General features: G+C 37.9%; 2 protein-coding genes across 2 annotated transcripts; one reads left to right on the top strand and one right to left on the bottom strand.

The window, feature by feature from the left end:
- Nucleotides 1-5,190: 5,190 nt before the first annotated feature.
- On the top strand, nt 5,191-6,776 carry LOC134218332 (odorant receptor Or2-like). The gene is made up of 6 exons (XM_062697270.1): nt 5,191-5,502; nt 5,566-5,969; nt 6,036-6,135; nt 6,253-6,354; nt 6,424-6,534; nt 6,601-6,776. Exons 1-6 carry the CDS (start codon nt 5,191-5,193, stop codon nt 6,700-6,702), a joined length of 1,131 nt encoding a protein of 376 aa, XP_062553254.1. The 3' UTR covers nt 6,703-6,776.
- A 14,329-nt stretch (nt 6,777-21,105) lies between these two features.
- LOC134218331 (odorant receptor Or2-like) lies at nt 21,106-22,485 on the bottom strand. The gene is made up of 5 exons (XM_062697269.1): nt 22,264-22,485; nt 22,117-22,200; nt 21,540-22,055; nt 21,269-21,478; nt 21,106-21,207 (listed from the first exon to the last, which is right to left on the bottom strand). The coding sequence occupies exons 1-5, from the start codon at nt 22,483-22,485 to the stop codon at nt 21,106-21,108; spliced, it is 1,134 nt and encodes a 377-aa protein (XP_062553253.1).
- Between the last annotated feature and the right edge of the window lie 295 nt (nt 22,486-22,780).

Genomic DNA, 22,780 nt, shown 5'->3' with positions numbered 1-22,780 from the left:
GAGAGAGAGAGAGAGAGAGAGAGAGAGAGAGAGAGAGAGAGAGAGAGTTAAGGAAGTTATTTTTGAATTCGTTGTGAAGTTATTAATCAAAAAACGATTTTGATATTTTTTAGAGCTGCTTCGATTAAGCAAACTGTGACAACCTCCATATCTGACGATCGGTATGAAGAAGATGCCTCTATGGATGTTTTTCTAGTTTATCGGTTAAAGAACCACAACTAACAACAAGAGACTGCAGCAGAGCAAAACACTTGCGTTGCTGGTGGCGAATATGTTGACGCCAGGATCCTTGCATACGATCCGTAAGGAATTTGACACTGATTTTCGACGGTCCTGGAACCATTCGTCCTACTTCGGTTGAACCAGGGGTGGCATTGCGCATCTCGATTCGAACGTATTTCTATCGAGTCGAACATGTTTGGCATTACGACTTTCGATTCGATCTCGAAAACGACTCATCGTTCGAGTATGCTCGAGGAGGTACAAGAATAACGAGATGTTTTGGCATTATGGATACTCGATAGCACACTGGAAAACGACTCAAGTCGAATGAAAAACACTCGTCACCTTTATAGCTTTCGAATGTTGTTCGAGAGTCATTTTTTGCTGAAAGTTTTTAGTTACATTTGTTATTATTTCTCTACGGGAAGATAATAAATGTTTCATTATTGTATCTTGATGGAAAGAATAACATTAGTATACCTACTTTTATAGTTTCCAGACAATATGAAATCTCTATTTATCCCGAAATCCGCGTAAAAACGACTTCAACTAAAATCAATTTTTATTTTGCAGTTTTCACGTATTTCATGACGATTTCGATAAACCGCGTGAAAAATCGATGGGGAAAATTTTGCGTAAAAATAGTTGAGTTAAATAAAAAAAAACGCCCAAGAGATAACCCAAGTGCATTTAACTAAAACACATGGAAACATCAAAGTAATTTATTATCGAATCCTTCTTTAGCTTTAAATTATTTAGCTCAAAATTGGATCTGTGGCATAAACTCGAATAAACATAAAACTTATAATTTGATCGTAACAATATCACAATTTACAAAACATATCGTATCGGCATAATGTTTTAATCGATTGCAACTGCTCAATAAATAATATTCCTTTTTATAGTCATTGAGCACAATTTGCTTGTTTATAAATTAACTGCCAATTCATGCCCTGAAGGATGCCTTTTCAACAGGCAACATGCTACACGCAGATGAAATTACTCTCTCTCTCTGTTTACTCACATTCGCCATGTGCTGAAGTTTGTCTCTCCAGCGGGCGGCATACTAAACACGGAGACAGCTACCTCTTATTCTCTCTGTTTACATTTCGTTTGACAGAACATACTCGATTGAGCTAGTACAGCACCATTCGAAATCTTGTACTGCGGCTGAATGAAGTCGAACGAAATATATAATGCCGCATTTTTTTCGAAACGAATGCAAAAACGTACGAATCGAGTGATTCGATTCGAGATGCACAATTCCACCCCAGAGATGGCATTCTCAGTAATTGACAACATTGTTCCGCTTTGCCCAGCTCAACAAGCAATGATTTTAACATTGGAGTTTCTCAACAAATATTGTTTTTCATCCAAAAGTCTAAATCAAAAGTTTTTTTTACTTCCTGAAAGTTTCACAAAAACCGGTATTACCGATATTGACTCCATCAAATACCGAATACCGGTATTTGACAAAAATGGTCAATACCGACCACTCTACTTTGATCGCATGATCTTTGCTGAAATTCCTATTCATATGGGACAAATATGCGATTGTGTTCAGTATATAGCTTATCACAAATTTCCTTCTCATAGTAATATATTCATTATTTTGCATTGAGGCTAGCCAGCCTATGGCTGCAAGTCTCTCTAATAAAGACAAAATTATTTTGCATTATATTTTACACTACAAAATTGTCATCTATTAAGTCATATTCAAATTTTAGGCTACAGGAGGCATATTGAGTTGATAAAAACATAATACTGATCAAAATCAATTTATAGGCAATTATTCGAAGGTTCAAAAATATATTAATATTAATATTATATTTTATAATAATATTAATATTTTATTTTCTCAGATCACACTAACATTCGACTGTTTCCAATCTATTTCATTACTGCATATTAATTTTTTGTTATACATATGAATGACAGTCATTACATAATTGAAATCAACTAATTTAAACTGTATGTATTAAATTTCCATTTTATTATCTCCTTGTTTCGTATCATGCTTATCTGTAATTCATTTGAGTTTTAATACACAGGCTATATTATATATTGTATATATCTATTATTAGTTTTTCTGTGGATTAATCACTTGTTATGCCGTCAACGATTTTTTTCGATACAGGTCTGAGGTCCAGTGATAGCGGTATTATTCAACCAGAACATCAGTGCTTACTAAATTTACGACGAAAATGAAATGGAGCACAGTAACTTTCCAGGACTATCTGCCAGATAACTATTTCCCAATATATTTTTTATAACTTCCAATATTACTGATTTCACTGTAAATATATGATATGGGGTTGGGAGGGTGCATCAGGGCATCAATGAAGTTACAACTGGACAATGAAGTGGTAGCTAATCGGAGGAAAGGAAGGGAAGTATTAGTCGTTTGCGTCTATTACTTTTATCTCCAACAGTTGTTAACCAGTTGACGCGCCCTTCTTCAAAAAAACCGTCCCGAGGAAAGCTTGACAAGTATTGCGAAATTCATTGTTATATTTGTTGGATCACTCTGCTGGAAGGAGATTCTCATTTCCCCGTGTGTTTCGTGTAAGTGTCTCTGCTTACAGGTCCACCACCCCCATTTTGGCCCTTCATACAACAATTTGTTGAATTCAGAATGATATTGAAATTTGACCTTACTGTTAAGTGGAACCGCATGCAGAGCAAGACTCCAGCCAGGATGGTGGCTAACTAAATACTTACATACATACTTCATTATCGCCATAACTTATGAGAAGTTTAGTGATACCCTTTTCTGGGATAGACCGAGATTTTAGCGGAATAAGTATAGCGTAGAGCGACAATTTATCTATACCAGAAATAAAAAAAATTGGGCTGAATATTAGACCTCTTCATGTTTTCAAAAAGTATCAAAAGTTCAACCGGTCAACCCAGAATTACAATTCTTATGCTAAAATAAGCCTCCTGTCAAATTTTCAGCTAATTCGGATAAAATTTCGAGGTGGCTCAAGTCAATTTAGTGTTTTTGAGCTATTTTCAATTTTGAAAAAAATCTAACAAGAGATATAAAAGCCAAAAACCATCGCAACAACCTCTATATGGAAGATTTTGGTGTGCTCTACAAGTCTTGTGAACATTGCGATTCGTTCCGTTCACGTTTTGGCCATGTTAAAGTGATTTTCAAGCTTTAAAGTGCATAAAAACACTCTTCCCCCTTAAAGTCGTTGTTCTACAAAACTCTTAAAGTGACCGGTTGAATTTTTGATACTTTTTGAAAACATGAAGAAGTCTACTGGATATGAATATATCCACATGAAAAATATCTAGAGGTTTAGTTGGGGTAGGTGTATATGCGAATTTGACCCTATAGGGGTTCCTCTCGTATTTGTTTTCCAAACAAATATGACACATGTTCACAAAAGATGTTAAGGAAATAGAAATCTTTCTTGATGGCTCTTAGGTTATCGTCTATCCCATGGTGGGCACTTCGTGAGATATCACTGAATTAAAGGGGTTTTAAGGGAATTCATTTACAAATCATTTATCTTATCCTGATCTTATAGTTGACAGTAAACTTTCTGGCCGTTGAAATGGAAAATATGCTCGGAAATTAAAATCTCACAATTGAAAAACAAATCGCCACTTAGAAAACACAAAGAATCAGGTGCCATTTTGTCGCGTGCTAGATAAATTTGCGCCTAAAGTGACTGTGTTTAAATTGTAAATTGCAATTAATAGAATAGGATCAGCAGAATAAAAATCAAAGGGATCACTTTTCAAGAAAATTTAATATGTAGTTAGAAAATAGCTGTACGGAACATGATCCTATGATTCGAAATTCGTCCACGATGGACGGATTTCGAATCAGAATGTATTAATTTTATTCATCATTTTATCAATTTTTGTTGTTGTTTTCAATACAATACAGTGGAGCACATAAAAAATAGAGGCCCTCGGGCTCCTGTATCAATAACGAATGCTCTATTTGAGTTCGATTCGTATTTTCTAGAGCCTTTTTAATAAAATTATGTACATAGATGTATTTATTTCGATGCACCACGGTACGAGATGAATTAGCCCCACGATACCAGAGAGTCGAAAGTCTTTCTCAGCGCACAGCCTTATACTGTTAATAAAGCTAATAAAGTATGATCTCATCAATCCTATCTCTAGGTACAGCACACAGTATCGGAAACTTACATCAATCAAATATTAGATACGAGCCTTCACATTTTCCGTTACCATTAAAAATAGTCTTCATTTCCTAAGATTAAGATATTTTTGGAATGTTTTCTATTCTGTATTGCATGTTTAGTTTGATTTTCTGATTCACTTCAAGAGCAGAATGATCAAGGAGGAAACAATTACTGTGCCTATAATTTCATGGAATTCAAATTGATGTGCTTTATTACGAGTTTTGAACGATGTCATCGTTAAGGTTCCCAGGGAAAAATGGTTCAGCAGACAATGATGCCTACATAGATAACAATTGGTCACTTGGACTGTTTTCGAAATACCATTTCGTACCATGTTTTCCTGGGGTCTTCAGTTAGCCTTGCGAGCAAATCCGTAGGATTACCAATCAGAAGACGACGAGTTCGATTCTCGATCCTGTCTAGGATGTTTTTGATTGGGAAATATTTTCGACTCCCTGGACATAGTATATCCATTCTACTGTGCCACACAAGATACATAATCATGCAATTGCGGGCATAAAAAGTTGAAAATCAAGTCCAATTCCAATTGTAATGTAGAGCCATTGAAGAAGAAGAAGACCATGTTTCCTAATGCGAGCGTGAGCACATGTTCGGTTAATAGCAGGACACGGTTGACCGATCAAACCAACCCTGCCCATCAATTTACTTGATTGTAGTAATTACGATTTTACATTCCGTCGAAGCACTTCCAAAGGTCTTGTATTTAAAAAGTCGCCCGGCCATGCATCCATTAGAACGTCATTGCTTTGTCCGTCCACACACGCCTCGCACCATGTTGATAGAAAATTGTCCAATCATCAACGTCAACGTCAAAGTGTGGCTCTTTTGGGCTTATCTCCGGAAGCCCAATTGGTACAGCTATGTGCTGGGCTGCATCCCGGTGGCGATTCTGAACGCGTTCCAATTTATGAATCTGTTCCACGTGATTGCGTCTGGCAGCGGCGATATGAACAAGATTATCATCGACGGGTACTTTACGGTGCTCTACTTCAATTTGGTGCTGCGGACGGCGTTCCTAATGGGTAACCGAGCGAAGTTTGAAACGTTCCTGAACGGAATTGCCGATGAGTACGCAGTGTTGGAGGTATGCGAATGGCTTTTTAATCTTCCTAAAATCCTCACACACTTTCTTGCACGATAAAAACAGAAGCAAAACGACATCCGTCCACTAATGGATAGCTTGACCCGCCGGGCCAGGATCCTGTCCAAATCGAATCTCTGGCTGGGAGCGTTTATCAGCGCTTGCTTCGTGACCTATCCTCTGTTCTCGCCGGACAATGGCCTTCCCTACGGAGTTTACGTTCCCGGGGTGGACCTCAACGTGTCGCCAATTTATGAAATTGTGTTCGCGCTCCAATTTTATCTCACGATTCCGGCATGCTTTATGTACATTCCATTCTCCAGCTTTCATTGCACCTGTGCGCTGTTCGGACTGGTGCGGATTGCAGCCCTGAAGCGGTCGCTGGAGAATTTGCACGAGTACAATACTTCCCCACGGATGTTATTTGAAAAAATAAAAGAGTGTTTGCAGTATCATAAGGATATCATTAAGTACATGCCTGCTTCGATGTGAGCACGTTGCCAAGGTGATGATGATGTCGTTCAATTCCCTTGCAGATATGTGACTGACCTTAGCGAGCTGGTGGACTTAATATTTCTGTTGGAGTTGCTATCATTCGGAATGATGCTGTGTGCATTGCTCTTCCTGTTGAGCATCGTAAGTAGACCCAAACGTGGAACCCATAATTTACTATCAACTGACACATGCAATCTGGTCTTTTCATCATCGCCCTCTGCAACCAATCACGAACCAAATTGATGACCGCCTGACCAGAGCAATCAGCTGGCCCAGATGGGAATGATTGGTTCGTACATCTTCATGATTCTGTCGCAAATGTACGCCCTCTATTGGCACTCCAATGAAGTTCGAGAGCAGGTAGGTTAAAAGTGATTTGCACTGGTTCGACCTCTCCATTGAAAAGCATCCCACTTATTCTGCTCGTAGAGTTTGGAAATTGGTGACGCTCTGTACTACAAAGGCGCCTGGATCGATTTTGACGTGGCCACCAAGAAGAAGATGATTCTGTTGATTGCCCGAGCCCAACGTCCATTAGCGGTAATCGATGCGGTTGATTTTGGATGACTTTGAAATGACGGCACCACTTTTACTATTCAATTACAGATAAAGATAGGAAGCGTTTATCCGATGACATTGGAAATGTTTCAATCTTTGCTAAATGCATCGTATTCGTATTTTACGCTGCTCAGACGAGTCTACAATTAAAATCTGATTACATGATTGCAGGACTAAATCGGATGTGCAGTATTTGATAGTTGTTAAAGGTATACGATATGAGATTTGTTTTTATGCTGCTATGGAAATAAAAATATTATTATAGAGTTTTGCCATAACTTTGGCCCTTGGTGATCTTATGCCGACATTTGTATACCAATGGAAAGCTAGACGAATAACCCTACTACTGGCGAGAAAATTATAATGATTGCGTCGATTTGGGTTATTTTATTAATTTTGTATTTAGTTATAATGATTGCGTCGATTCGAAACATGTTATGGACTTGATTGATATAAGAGATAAAAGAACAGGCAACAATATCAAAAATTTGCACCGAAATATCATTTAAATATCAAGATATGCTATGGATAAGATCAAACTAATGGCACATGATATTGATCACTTATTATAAATAGCATAACTTGATCTTCTCATGATATTTTAGTGCAAAATATTGATATTATCGTCTGATCTTTTATCTCTTATATCAATCATGTCCATATCTCATTTTGATATCTTATCAACATTTGATATTATTGAGCTATTTTCGTCTACTCGGGAAATTCAGCAATTCCGAAAGAAAGCTCTTTTAGGATGTCGTCGCGAAGTTCCTCCAGGATGTCGTCCGGAATTTCCTCCCGAATTTTGTCCAAAAGTTTCTCCAAGATGTCGTTCGGAAGTTCCTTCAGAATTTCGATTGAAGGTACCTCAAGAGTCAAGGATGTTGCCGGAAGTTCCTCCAAGATTTCGTATGGAATTTTCTCCAGTGTTTCGTCCAGACGTTCCTCCAGGATTTCGTCCGGAAGTTCTTCCAGGATTTTATCTGAAAAATCCTTCAGAACTTAGTCCGGAAGTTCCTTCAGGATTTTGTCTGAAAGTTCCTCCAGGATTTCGTTCGAAAGTTCCTTCAGGATTTCGCCCGAAAATTTCTCCAGCATTTCGTCGGAAAAATCATCTGCGAATTTCTCCGGAAGTTCCTCCGAGATTTCGTCTGGAAGTTCCTCCAGAATGTCATCTGGAAGTTTTTCCAGGATTTCGTCAGTAACTTCCTGCAGGATGTCATCCGGAAGTACCTTCAGTATTTTGTTCGAATGTTCCTAATGTGTTTCGTCCGGAAGAACTTCATGATTTCGATTGAAGGTTCTTTAAGGATGTTGCCGGAAGTTCCTCCAGGATTTCATTCGGAAGTTCCTCCAGGATTTCGTCCGGAAGTTCCTCCAGGATTTCATCCGAAAGTTCCTTCAGGATGTCGTCCGGAAGTTCTTCCAGAATGTTGTCCAAATGTTCCTCCAGGATGTCGTTCGGAGGTTCCTCCAGAATTGCGTCCAGAAGTTTCATCAGGATTGGGCCCGAAAGTTTCTTCAGGATATTATCTAGAAGTTCCTCCAGGGTTTCGTCCGAAGGTTTCTCCAGGATTTCGTCCGGAAGTTCATCCATCAACTCTTCCGGAAGGTCCTCCAGGATTTCGTCCGGAGGTTCCATTAGAAGCTCATTCCTCCGGAAGATTTTCCAAAATTTCTTTCCAGAATTTCTACAAAATTTCCATCAAAATTTCCCCATGAAGCTTCTTTAAGAATTTGTTTTGAAAGTTTCGCCAGGATGTCTATCATACGTTCTTCAGAGAGTTCGCCAGGAAACCCGTCAGATAATTCCTCAGTAGATTACTGCAGGTTTATTTTTCCCGGAAGCTCCTTCAAAATTCTTTTAAAAATTTATCTGGATTATATTATATACTACGAAGAAGGAAGAAGGAAGAGGAAGAAGGAAGAAGGAAGAAGGAAGAAGGAAGAAGGAAGAAGGAATAAGGAAGAAGGAAGAAGGAAGAAGGAAGAAGGAAGAAGGAAGAAGGAAGAGGGAAGAAGGAAGAAGGAAGAAGGAAGAAGGAAGAAGGAAGAAGGAAGAAGGAGGAAGGAAGAAGGAAGAGGGAAGAAGGAAGAAGGAAGAAGGAAGAAGGAAGAAGGAAGAAGGAAGAAGGAAGAAGGAAGAAGGAAGAAGGAAGAAGGAAGAAGGAAGAAGGAAGAAGGAAGAAGAAGAAGGAAGAAGGAAGAAGGAAGAAGGAAGAAGGAAGAAGGAAGAAGGAAGAAGGAAGAAGGAAGAAGGAAGAAGGAAGAAGGAAGAAGGAAGAAGGAAGAAGGAAGAAGGAAGAAGGAAGGTATTCTCCATTTAATTCCACCAATTATTTCGATATCTTTGCAGATACGTATTTCGACCACAACTGTGTGGTCGTCTTCAGTGTCTCGTACTTGACTCGACTTCGAGTCTGTATCTGCAAAGATATCGAAATAATTGGTGGAATTAAATGGAGAGTACTAAACTCGTCTTAGACGGTTTAGAAAGTTGTTTTCTTCTACAAAGTTGTTGAGGTGGTCAAAACCATTGTAACGGAGAACAGTTTGAAATTCAACCACTATGCGGTGCTACTGTATGAGGAATACAAGTTTGGGAGAATATCTCTAAATCTGTAAGTTTGAGAAAATTGCCGTTTTGTACAAAGTTGTTCCGGTTGTAAGATCCACTGCGATGCGGTACTCCATTTAGTTTAGAATTCATTCGCTTGGCAGCGCTAGTGTATAAGAAAATATTTGTTAGATTAGATATCTCGCAATCTGTGAGATTTAGAAAGTCATCGTTTTCTACAAAGTGATTCGAATGGTAAGAGCCATCATGATGAAGGCAAGTTTAGTTTGAAATTCAACCGGTCGGCGACGCTATTGTATGAGGAGCTACTTGTTAGATTAGATATCTCGCAATCTGTGAGGTATAGAAAGCTGATGTCTACTACAAAGTTGTTTACTGGTAAAATCTATTATGATGAATTCTAATTAGGTTTGGAATTCAGCCGTTTGGCTGTGCAAGTGTATAAGGAATTACTAGTTCGGCTAGATATCTCGCAATATATGAGATTTGGAAAGATGTCATCTTTCACAAAGTTGTTCGGGTATTCAATCAAAGGCATTAGTTTTTTGGCTAAATAATTAAAAATATGTGATTTTAAAATTGTTTGACCTTGCAAAGTTGTTCGGATAATAAACACTGCTGCAGTCAGTTCAATTTGAAATTCAATTGTTTGGTGGTTCTAGTGTTTAAGATACATATCAAAATTAAGAAAATTTAGATAGTTGCCGTCTTCTTTAAAGTTGCTCAGATGGAAAAAAAAAAATCATTGTGATGCTGGTCGTATCAGTTTGCGTTTCAACAAATATCAGTTGTAGCGAGTAGGGATAGAACTAGATTAATGAGTAAATTATTCATAGTGCATACTTGATTTAAAGTAATTCAAGACAACATTTTCAAAACGACTTATCTGCTTTCGTAAACAAAGATTCAAACGACGATTTGACGAATCTGATAGCTCTCCCACGCAAACTAACACCATCAACAGGTAGCGGAATCCTTCACCTACCTATTGATGGTGTTGGTTTCCGTGGGAGTGCTATCAGATTCGTCAAATCGTCATTTGAATCTTTGTTTACGAAAGCAGATAAGTCGTTTTGAAAATTTTGTCTTGAATTCTTCGATTCATTCTACACTCAGAAATGAAAGAAATCATCGTTAGTATTAAATCTAATCGTTTCTATCATAAATGAAATTTATTGAATGCTTGTATAAAAATGTATACTATACTAGCATATAAATTAATCTATGACCGATTTGTGCGAAAATATTTTCTTAAGTAGGTATATTTGGCGATGCTTCCAGTTAGCTAAAGCCGCAGGATTACCAAAAAAGGAAAGTTGAAATAAGTTGGGAAAACAACAGATAAATTAATAAATTATTAACGGTTTTACGGTCTTACGATTAACCTAGATTAAAGTGACCAGACGTCCCAGATTACGCGGGACAGTCCCGGATTTAGCTTACGAGTCCCGCATTGTTAATCGTCCGGGAAAACGTCCCGCATTCTGAGATCAATTCGTAGGCCTGGGAATTTATCTTTAAGTCCCTAGGAAATGAAATGTCAGGAAAACATTAAAACGACCCGAATAATCTGAAGAACTTGGGAAATTGAGCAGTATAGGGAGTCTACTAAACACGGAGACTGAATGTTTGAATAATTTCGAGAATCTATAAAATTTCCGTAGATATTGAAGAATCTAGGCGTTCTGAAAGATCAACCAAAATTGAGTTGAATTGTCAGAGTTTGGATAGCGCATAAATATCAGGAATATGAAGCATTTGAATAACTTGGAAGGTGTAGAGAATGTGAGAGTATTAAGGATTTGTATTATCTACGGAATCGAAAATAGCTGCAGATATTAAAGATCAATTTGGCGATATCTTTCAGTTCTATTCTTCATTGCTTCCGATTGCTCCCTTCTACATTGAGCTTAGTGCGTATGTACTCACCGATGAATGCCAATGAAAAATTCGAAATAAAAATCATTACATAAGAAAACGGACAATACCCACACACCAAAAAATTATGAATAATACAGGTGACGTATTTCAATAAAATGACACAAAACCACATGACATAAACAGAATCGTATATTTTTCAATGTAAGATGATTTAAAATTACATGTCACGGAACCTAAACACAGCACCCGTTGCAACGCACCATACGCTCAAGCAGTCGATGACTTGATGCAGTGAAATACTTGTTCAGTGCAAATCGTGGAACCAGTTTTACTTCGATCATCTCTCTTTCAAGAAACGGAGGCAGCTGAGTGGTAGCCTGTGGGGCTCTCACTCAGTGGACTTATGTTCGATTCTCCTTCTAATCCATCCATTTTTTGTCAATAAAGTTGTGATGTAAAATTAAAGTACCACCTAATTTTACGTCAAAAGTGACGCTCGTATATGTCGGTGTCACAGCACCTAAAATTACATAATTATTTTTAGGTGTGCAGTAGACTAGTAAAGAATGTTTCGTTTATTGAAGAATTTTGACTACTGGAGTTGAAATCGAATCCTTATTTGATAGCAATACACACAATACACGAACAAAATGCACGCAGACGACCGGCGCTGCTAACCGCACGGCCACGTGGTCAAGATTGTAGAACATTTCTAATTTTAATAATATTTGAAAAGTGTTTCTATGAATTCAAGTATAGTTCGCATCATACTGTTTATAGGTTAATAGAAGAAAAATATGTTTCGATTTATTACGCTTTCAGATAAACAATTTATATTGTGTCCCGGACAGCCCAAGACAAATCTGGTCACTTGAACCTACATAGATGGAAGTACACCGGAAGTATCTGTATACTGTGAGTAGTCCTGCACATGTTTGTCTTGACAAGTAACCATACTTTGCCTATTTGCACTTTTTCACAGAATCGCTTCTTTGTCATATTTATTCCATCCAGAATTCCAGAAAAATATATGAATGAAGTATTCGCGAAGCCTTATGCCGGGCCCAGACGTTTACGATTAGGAATCATATTGAGATGACTCGCAACAAGCATCTGCATCCTACATTTTCGGAATGATCGGGTAGTGAGGAGCAAACGGTAACATGAATATCGCAAATATTTCAATAAAAGTGTTCAATTATATTAGTGTTTTATTATTCGAGTATAATCTAAATTTAATGTTCCGTTGGTTAGTTTGTTTTTATAAATTTATTTCCTTCGTTCTGAGTAAACAAAATAGAACTGATGCAGAATCCACCTACATCCCTAGATTACATTGTGAGCACAACTATACTAAGCATGTTTAAACCAAATTTATACTAACGTGGAATTGTTGGTTGTTAATCAATCTTGAGATCAACGAGGCGAATAGTGATTTAGCGTAACTTTAAATCTAAATAGTTTAAATATATTTCTGAGTGTAGCGAGTAAACCAGAAATTGATTTGAAGTCGAAGAAAAGAACGAAAAGTTCGATAAATGTTCATCGGGTCACTAATTTTGAAATTGAAAATCGAAAAGGGAAAGAGAGAATGCCATAGCCAAGATTTTTTTTATGTACAGGTTATCCGACTTGTCAATGTCCCCAACTCAGCTATCTTGGATTTTTGTATGGAATTTATGCTAGTTTGTTTACGTTTTGCACTGAAAATGTATGTCCCCCCCCCCCGCGCTGGTTATTCCCATCTACTGGCGAAGTCGGATAACCTGTACATAAAAAAAATCTTGGCCATACCTACAGCTATTGCTTAGCGGTAGAAAGAAAAAGAGATGGTTTTAAAAGGGAGAACGGGATATTCCTAGCCGAAAAGAAAGGTCGTAGTCGTCATCCTGTTCATTAAATTCCTAATGGTCGCACGCGTTTTCGACATCGTTTAGCAAAACGGTAGGAAAGCGACCGAAGCACGACATCAATTAGTGTAGTAATAAATAATTCGGTATGGAAATTGTCTCGACTTCCCTGATCATCGTGTTAGCCTCATGATATACGAATGCAAAAATGGTAAATTGGCTTGGAAACTTACTTACTTATGGATCCTGTACACCTCCGGTGGTGCAAAGGGCCGACTTGAAAGATCTTTATCCTGAGCGATGCCCGGCTATCGCAAAAAACCTCACAGATAATAATTGTGGTAGTGCTTAATGAACACTAAGCAGCGAGGCGGCAGTGTCCCAGTGGGGGATGCAAGCCAATAAGAAGAAGAAGATTGCATAGGTTGGTTGGTTGTTGGTCTTCCAAAAAAGGCTAAAATAGTCCTAAAGATCTTCACACGTAACCAGAGATCTTTCGGCTTGTTTCAAAAGTGGCATATGCCCTTAATGGTACGTAGAATAGAATGTACCCATTTCAAATGTTCATGGTCATCCAAGAAAACGCTGAAGTAAGGCATTAGGATCAACAAGCTTAACTAGGGATATATCAGCCTGTTTTTGGTACTTATCCTTTGAACCACAAACAATGTGCACAGTCGGTTACACGGTTACATAGTTAAAAATTCTGAAAATAACACGCTATGTAAGCTATGTAAGCCTTTAATTTTACATCCAACTTTTTTTGGACGCAATATTAAATACGAGCTTCATAGTAATGAAGACCTGTAATTTTAAAAAGTGGAGGAAAAATTAGTCGAATCGAATGGAGCCTTTTTGTTACATTATATATGTTGTAACATTTTTAAACTGTGTAGAATAAAATGCGTTCATGGGATATGCTTATGGTCATCCTAAAAATGTATGGAGTAAGACTTGTAGGCTTATATGAGTAACTAAAAGGTCTTTAACCTGTTTTAAATATGGTACATGATCTTTGCGATATTAGCCCGTTTCTTCCTTACGTTCTCGGCTTGAAGTAGTCTCGTTCCAATTTATTCACATTTTGCATTTCCAAGGAATAAACAGTCTCGTATAAGTGGTATGAATGAAGTTTGTATACTACCTGAAACCCGGACAACAAGAACTAATTGGAATGCACATATATTAAGATGAGGTTACACGTCTTGCTCATTCTTCAATAACTGCCTATAGCAAATGACAACAATTTGAACTACTTGGAATGCACACATATACCAACAGCCTCCCGTTCGGTTTGATCAGCAGATTATTACTGTATGGAGTTTATAGAGTACCTAGTACCATGGCAACAACAAAAACTACTTGGAATGCATACATTCACTCAGATGAGATTGTACAATTTTGTTTATTTCTTCAATTAATGGCCCCATTACGGAGGTTGATCAGCAGGTCTTAACTCTATTAAGTTCGTTGGCTACGTGAAACCAATGACAACAATAAGAACAACTCGGGCCTCCATTACGGATGTTGATCAGCAGACCTTAACTCTAAGGAGTTATTTTTAACTTTATTTATGTGTTTTTTTTTTAATTCTAGGATTAAGTTCAACACGGAGAACTCTACGGAGTTCGTAGACTACGTCGAACCCATGACAATAACAAGCACTACATGGAATGCGAATATATACAGTATTGACCCGATTTTGTCAATCCCTAATTTTGTCTATCCCGATTTTATCATGTTTTGACCCGATTTTATCACCCCAACAATTTTTGAATTTTTTTTTCCGTTTTTATTTTTTTTTAATAATACCACAAACAACAATGATTTTCATGAAATAACTTTCACCGCCTGTGGTATATTGTGAATCATTTCTAAGTACCTGTCAAGATTTTGTAAGCCTCTTCGAAAGGAAACTACGGGTTCCGTTCACGTATTTCACCTTTCCAAGGTATAAACTAATTCATATTTGCGATATAAATTGAAAAATAGAAAATAAAAATTGTTCGGATTTTGTCACATTTTCTATTTTATCCAGAGCACCGACATCTAATTTTTTACTATGGATTTTGACAGGTTGGCCTGTTCGTTCTTTTTTGAGGGATAAATTTATCCCCCAGTGTCAAATTACTCCAATACTGATTTATTTTGCAATAGTATGTGCGCGAATTTTGAATGTTTTCATTTTTACAGGAGAATATGATGCAAAACGCCCACACCACTCAATAATGCAACATGATACAAATTTAACGAACTATAAATTAAAACTATTTTACATTCAATTCCACGCTTTAAACTTAAGAATGTTCAACTTATTTGCTCAATAATTCAGAATGCTACTTGCACGAGGTACTGTCTATGCCTTTGTTCGTTTTACATCATTTTCACCCTGGGAATTATTTATGTTGCATTTGCAATGCATTCGTATTGGTGACTCAGAAAAGTTGTGACCAGGCTTGTAAAATGTCATCTGCATGTCATTTGACTAATTTGTTCATAACTTTCTTCGGAAGCCAAATTTACTTCAAAATTTTAGATGCACGCATAACGCTTGCTCTACATATAACATCTGAGGCTAGAGAGTGAAATCTCTCCAAAATGTCACGTGTCATTTGACATAATGTCATTTGAATGACATTTTGCCTCCCACGCCCCAGATTACATATTTACAGCAATGTCTTGTTAGACAAAGTTGTAGCCACATTTAAGCGCTATAAGTTCGCCATACTTGATAGTTGATAGCTAACTACTGAAAAAAGTTCTGGGAAAATTATGAAAAAGAATGCAAATGACATTTTACAACACTGGTTGGGACAAAGATGGCGTAGCTTGTCATCCCCGTGATTTTATCATTACAAATACTGTACCAAAAACGGGTCACACAAAATGTTTAATGTTCAATAACTGCCTCCAGAAGAAGAAGAAGAAGAAGAAGAAGAAGAAGAAGAAGAAGAAGAACTGCCTCCATTACGGAGTCCACGACAACAATAGGAACTACTTAAAATACAAACGTATACCAAGAAGGGGTCACACAACTAGTTTTTTTTTCAATAACTGCCTGCAGTAAAGAGAATAATCCACATACCTTGACTCTACGGAGTTTGTAGACTACCTGGAATCAATGACAACTAAAATAGCTTTTTGGACTACAAACATATCACAAGAAAGGGTCACACAAGTTGAGCATTTTTCAATGGTTGCCTCCATTACGGAGATTGATCCGTAGTCCTTGACTCTAAGAAGTTCGTAGACTACCTGAAACTCTGTTGTCGTGAGTTTCAGGTAGTTAAACCACTTGAAATACAAACATATAGCAAGAAGGGGACACACAACTTGTTTATTCTTTAACTAGCTGTATGTACCCGGCCTTGCTCGGAGTTGCCAGTTTGATTCGCATTTTTTCACAAAAAGAAAATGAATAAGCCAATTGCTCAACAGGATAATTGTGTTTTCTTATTGATACTTCATCATTTGATTAAAAGAAGGCAGATTTCATTTGAAAATATTGACTGATTTTGAAAAAGGGATCAAACCCATAACCGCCTTATTCCGGGGAAACGTATATTTCTAAAGAAAGAAAAACATCCACCGATGTCTTATTCCGGGCAAACGTCTATTTTTAAGGAAGGTATCACATTCACCATCCAGAAGAAAACACAGTAATCATTGCTTTTCACTGGACAAAGCATGATTTCGATGTAGGGTTGAGTTGATCGATAACTAGACAATACATCTTCCTCAAATTCTCCCCATTTCCATACCTTGCCCACTATCCTTAATATAAAGAATGTGTGTTCTAAATTTGGTTGAAATCGGCCAAGGGGTTCAGAAGTTACACTGAGTTGATCGATAACTAAATAATGAGTGAATGAAAATACGCCCATCAGGAAAAAAATAGCTATAGTAAAGTCCGTAAATAAAGTGTTAGTAATGTTTAGTGTTATGGAATGAAGTGTTGTTAAATAAACTATTGTGTCATGTTGTGTAAAAAAACGAACAGTGGGTAATGTCTGTGACATAACCGCTAAGTGGACGTAGGACTTGACTTGACCATGCCTTTAAGATACATAATATGTCCAAATTTCTCACATCAACTATTTTGGATAAATAATCGGCGTTGGCAAAATCTTCTCATCAAACCGACACAGAAATCAAATCTACCTCGAAAACAAATCATCAAAAAAAAATTGAGGAAGTATCTGTCCGGTCACGAAATATTAGCCTCGACAGTGGCAACCTTCCCACTGAAGGACTGCCGGAAATAAACCACAAGTTGGCTCAGCAGGGGATGTAGACTGTATCTCAGCCCTTCCACTGAAGGGCCTTCTAATCCGTGCGATAGCGACTGAAGGAGAACATTATTTTTAACTCTTAGAGCCTTGAAAAAGGCTGTTTGCTTCGGCTAAGTGCAAAAAGTAAGAAAACGATCCTTTCAAATAACCGCGAATTTCTAGTGATGGTATAAAAGACTGAATGCACTGCGAGCGAATGCGATTTTCTTTTATACCTTATTTTGAATCTTCTCTGCTTCCCAATTGGTGAGCCAATCAGCTAGTGGCTTGTATCCCGCTTCTTTGTCAGCCAAAGCGTCATCATCATCAACGTGTTCGAGAAGGGCTTCTTCTTTTTTACGCTTTGTGCTCGCTGCTGGCGTCTATTTCCTAACGGGACTTTTTGTTATATACAGGCCAATAAGCCGGGCAAGCGAGCTTAGAATTGCAGTTCAGGTGGGAAGTACGTGTTCTTTTCTGAGACAACATTGTTAGTTGTAGATGGAAGAAAACACCCGGACATGGGATTTCAGGTGATAAGATTTAGAATTGGTAACATGAGACGATCATTCAGTCACGTTCGCTTTGTGTGCGGTCAGTATCAAAAAATGTTTGATGAACATTCGATGAAAAATTGATTGATAGTTTATTAATGTTTGAGCTGTTATCGGTGTTTTTTTTATCCAAATAAGATTATGTGAGAGATTTGGACATCTTATGAATCTTTAAAGGCAAGGTCAAGCGAAGTCCTTCGTCCACTTCGCGGTTAAATAAAAAAAATCCACTGTTAGTTTTGACGCTATTTATGAAAATCACGCATAAAATTTTATCGCTAGAATATTGGATTTGGCACCCAAGTACAATTTCTATCCCGACGGGTATTGAAAGCATTGATATTGATCTCTATTATTGGCTCTCTGAAGAACCGTTTGTTTTTTGGACATACATGCTGCATCATGTGGCTTTTCTTCAGCCTGTCTCGGCTCAGCACCGATGCCGGCCGGTCTCGGCTCGACTCTGCTGCTGCTGCCGGTATCTGCTCATTGTTGCTTTGTCGGGTCTGTAGGGTGGACTGCTGATGTACTGGCTAGGTTTCGGCTGATGATGGTCGCTTCGATGGTGTCGAGCCGAAAAAGCGGTCGGTGCAGACTTCATTCCCTGCTAAAGGTGTGAGTGCTGTTCAATCGATGATGCGGTTGCTTCGCTTGTCCCGGTCAGAATGAAAGGAAAAAATTGCGTTGCGCTATTTTATGGCTTCTCGGCAGACCCAGCGGCTGCTCATTCGCTGGTGTCTGCACCAATGAGAACGTGGTAATGGAATGATGCAAGAATTATGCGGTACCCATATTTATAGGTTCCCTTGATCTCAATGTTTTTCATTGAAAACAGTTTCATGCCTATTGAAACAAGTTTTTCGGGTCTTATCAAGCATGGACATGAAAGGCATACTTGAAATCTGTCGATTGAGTGGCTTACCGCAGAAATTCGTCCATTGAGACGAACGCTATTAACGTTTAAAATCTTTCAACACAGCGTAACGCGGTCGATATGAATATTTTGGAATGACACCCAGTATAGTAAAGAGAGACGTAAGTCCTACGTCAACAAAGTGTTGCCTCAATCCCTAACCGGTCGGAAGAAATCCCATACAGTAACCCATCAGTGAACTCCAATGAAGGAAAATACACAGTCCGCCCGAATACCCACTCGTAGAGGAAGGTTCAACAGAGCTTCAACACATTGTATGTCAAAATTTTATACAGATTTTGCAAGGTTTTTACACAAGACGCTTCCCGCTGGTTTACAATCACGTCATTTGATAGGATTGGAGTCCTCGTCAGCCGGGACTGTAAAGTGCGAAGTTATTCGGGCGTATGGTTTCCCCGACAACTTTTACATAGCTAGTACGTCTTCAACAAAACTACTCGTCTAATGCTTTCTTTAGGAAGCTTAAGTCATAAACAAAATTATACAGCTTTCCACGCTAGCCATGAACTGTAATCGACGCTAGTTGTATCTCAGCAACCATTTTCACATTGTTTATTGATTGTTATCGGAAAAAGCAAGACTCGGAGGAAATCGATTTTGTTTTGTAATAAGCTTCTGATAATTTCAAACTTGTTGTAGTGCCACAAAAATAATACGCATTTTTGTTTTAGGTTGAAGCCATTTTCCCATACAACAATTTGCGTGTGAGCTTTATAACTCCTGTTAAGTGGAGTTTCACTGAATGAATGTAGATAGGACTTACAATGCAATTAATGTCAACCCATTTTAGGATTTAAACCAGAGTAGTTCTGAGGGATTTTGATCTTAATTGGATGAGCCGAAGCATTTAGATATGCGTTCTGATTTCATCGAATTATTTATTTGTTACACATGCAGACCAGTAACTTTCATTCACGGGGTCCTGAAATCCGAATTCCTATAGAACGTGCGAGAAGGTGACCGTATACCAATGCTTCAGTGGATAAAACACATTAGTTCATAGCAGTTTAGCGATAGATCCGGACAATGATGTCTGTCACAAACATCCGTTTGAATTTGAAAGGGAATCCGGAAGGCAAACGCCGGCCTCATCAATGCGGAAAACAAACAATTCAAAAAAAATATTGTTTTGTCTACGTCAATAAATATTTTCAGAAATCATTTTTTTCAAAAGGCTTAAATTCAAAATACACGTAAGGTTTTATTCACCTCATCAGCTTTTGTCGGTCTAAATGAAGTATTCACCGACAAGCTCAATATTTTTATATTTTTAATAATTCATGTATCCAATATACAAGTCTAGGAATGTAATTTAAAGTAGTTTAGTTTCAAGTGAACTATGTGGAAATTGCAGTACTGACGCAGTGTTGGGAAAAACTCAAAATCTCAAAAATCACGAACGATTCAAATCAAGCGTGAGTTGAAACGCACCCAACTCAGCACCTAAAAAATCATGGCTAAGTTGAATCATCCATTTGAATCATCGTAGGTTTTCTTTTGTTCTCCTTCTTAAATTAACAGTAAATTAACGTTCAACACACAGAACAATGAATACTCTTGCGTGTGTGAACAATAAATTGCACCCAAATTGCTTTTAAACACTTTTTGGAGCGAAATGATTTTTTGGTAAATGAGTGAAATGATCCGTTTTAGCATGAAAAACTCAGGCGTGATGCATTCCTTTTAAATCGCAAACGAGTTAGTTCACGCGGGAGCGCTCAATGATTGAGTTTTATGAATGATTTTACCAACACTGGTACTGAGTAGAGACGAGAGTAGAAAGTTATCATTTGAACCAAATTATGCTGCGTGGCGTGGGTGACGTTTATTGAGTCTAAACTGTATTCCTAATATGCAACAGAACACAAAATTTTGCCACTAGAATCATAGCACATCAAATTTTGCGCACATCTGCATTTAGCTGTACATCGGATTTCTTCAAGATTGATTTTCATTTATAACTTGATAATCCAGTGGAGCTAGGTGAATGGCTTAAATACGCCCAAGTACTAAATGTAGCTGTTCATCTGATTAAAGTCGAAGCATCTCAAAACTGCTCGGATCAGAATGCTAAAATGATGCACTGCTTGCAAATCTGTGTTTGGAATATTTATATGAATTTCCAAATTCAATGTCAACAGGGCGCGTCCTGAAATTGATAGGACAATAACTCCAACCTAAAAAGAAAAAGCGTATCAATTAGGGACTTGAATCTAATTATCAAAAGCTTGTAACAAATTGTTTTCTCATATTTTCTTCGAAACTTTTGTTTTCTGCTGAAGGTTTTCGGATAACAAAAAGTATATAAACAATGTGAAAATGGTCGCTAAGATACGACTATAGCGTCGATTACAGATCAGCGTCGGAAGCAGTTACTGTCAGATTTGTTTATAGCAGCCGCCATTATGGCTAGCGTGGAAAGCTGGATACAAACATTTTTAATTTTTTTAGATCCAAAACAAGTGCTGCTTGATTTAAAATAGCCTTAATTATACACACGTTTCAGCAAGGTGAAGTACGAATAGGATGCATTCAGCAACGACTGAAACATTTCCAACGTCATAGGATAGACATTACCAACGGATATCTGAAATAAGAAAGAGCTCAAAACATTTTCTTCCGACTTGAGATCATGACTTGAAGCATACTTTTAGCGAAGACTGTGAACGAAGAATCACCATCTGCAATTGCTTTTTACTATTCCGATCCAAATAGATCCACGGGCAACTGTATGCCGCCTCGCCGATGGCCATGCTCTCTTCGCGAACTTCATTGGCGTGCCAGTAGAACGCGAAAATCTGCGAGATTATCATAAAAATGTATGACACAACAATGATAATTTGTGGCAAATTATCGATCTGTGGAAAGCAGCAAAAAGTAATTAATATCAATTGATCAATAAATCGACAATAAGCTTACAATGACCAGCAGAAACAGCAAAGCGCATAACATCGTTCCGAATGATAAAAGTTCTACCAGACAGATGTTAGTCACCAAATCGTTCAATTCTTCAACGTAGGTAATCACCCTCTGATGGTCATTGATGATGGCTTCCAGTTGGTAGTTCTGTTTGTTCTCTGCTTTCTCACAGCTGTCTTTCTTAAAGTTCTCCAACCTATATTGCAGTGATTTTATCTGAACCAAACCGAAAATCGAAGTCGACGCGAAAAAACTCGTGTACGGAATGTACATGCAGCAGCCGGGAAAAGTGAGCAGAGCTTGCAACACGAAAAGAATCTCATACAAAGGAGACTCGAATTTATTTACGCCGGGAATGTGCAATCCGTACGGAAGTCGACGTTCCCTGGTGAATAACGGATACACCACATAACAAGCGCTGATAAAGGCTCCCAAACCCAGATTCGAAATGGACATCAATCGTGCTCGTTTGGTGAAAAGTTGAATAGTTTTCTTGAAATGTTCGTCAGATGAGGACTAAAGGATAAATGAGATTAGGGTTTCACTTCTTTAAGTGGTTTTGGGTTCAAATACTTACATCGATTTCCTCATAAACGATAGCGATTTTCTCCATAAATGTTTCATAATCCACGTGATAATAAACTAAAATTAACACTCGCAGCTTGAAAAACGAATAACGATTATTAGAACGACCTGTGGATCAAATTTTTTTCACGAAACTCACCACAGCGTTGAAGTAAAGCACAGCGAAGAACCCATTGATGATGACCTCTCCAATGTTGCCCCAAGCGCGATACAAATCGGAGAACATCAGCACGGTCATAGCAGTAACCGGGATTATGCTGATGTATCGCATGTAGTCGTGCTTCAGAATGAAGGACCAAAAGCGCCACACTCGGGCATTGATCGAAATGATTGGACAGGCGAGTATCTTTTCCGAGCTCATTGTCAACAGTAAGTGGAAAGTGGTTGGATTGAGACATTAAGCTGCGGGAACATTTATTTATGGGAAATTTGTCACCTCGTTAGGAGTCGTCACCTACTGCTGGGAGGCGTGACAAATTACCGGTTTTGATTTTTTTTCTTATGTAGGTTGAAAATAGGGATCAGCGTCGACATTAACATTTTCGTCAACGGCATTTGTAAAATAAAATCAACGGCAGCGGCGTTATATATTATAGGTATGCGTTTTTATGGCCTAATTGATTGTAGCCCCGGAACGAAGGGCATACGATGATAAT

The sequence above is a fragment of the Armigeres subalbatus genome, chromosome 2 (assembly GCF_024139115.2).
Source record: "Armigeres subalbatus isolate Guangzhou_Male chromosome 2, GZ_Asu_2, whole genome shotgun sequence".
Lineage (NCBI taxonomy): Eukaryota > Metazoa > Arthropoda > Insecta > Diptera > Culicidae > Armigeres > Armigeres subalbatus.
This window is presented reverse-complemented; position numbering and strand designations above follow the sequence as displayed.

Bases quoted from the DNA above. Each gene is read 5' to 3' on its own strand.
- LOC134218332 (XM_062697270.1), top strand. From the start codon at position 5,191: ATGTTGATAGAAAATTGTCCAATCATCAACGTCAACGTCAAAGTGTGG. The intron at 6,355-6,423 runs GTAGGTTAAAAG...TTCTGCTCGTAG, and splicing joins CCAATGAAGTTCGAGAGCAG to AGTTTGGAAATTGGTGACGC. The intron at 6,535-6,600 runs GTAATCGATGCG...ATTCAATTACAG, and splicing joins GAGCCCAACGTCCATTAGCG to ATAAAGATAGGAAGCGTTTA.
- LOC134218331 (XM_062697269.1), bottom strand. From the start codon at position 22,485: ATGAGCTCGGAAAAGATACTCGCCTGTCCAATCATTTCGATCAATGCC. The intron at 21,479-21,539 runs GTAAGCTTATTG...TGCTTTCCACAG, and splicing joins TGCTGTTTCTGCTGGTCATT to ATCGATAATTTGCCACAAAT. The intron at 21,208-21,268 runs GTATGCTTCAAG...TTCTTATTTCAG, and splicing joins GTTCACAGTCTTCGCTAAAA to ATATCCGTTGGTAATGTCTA.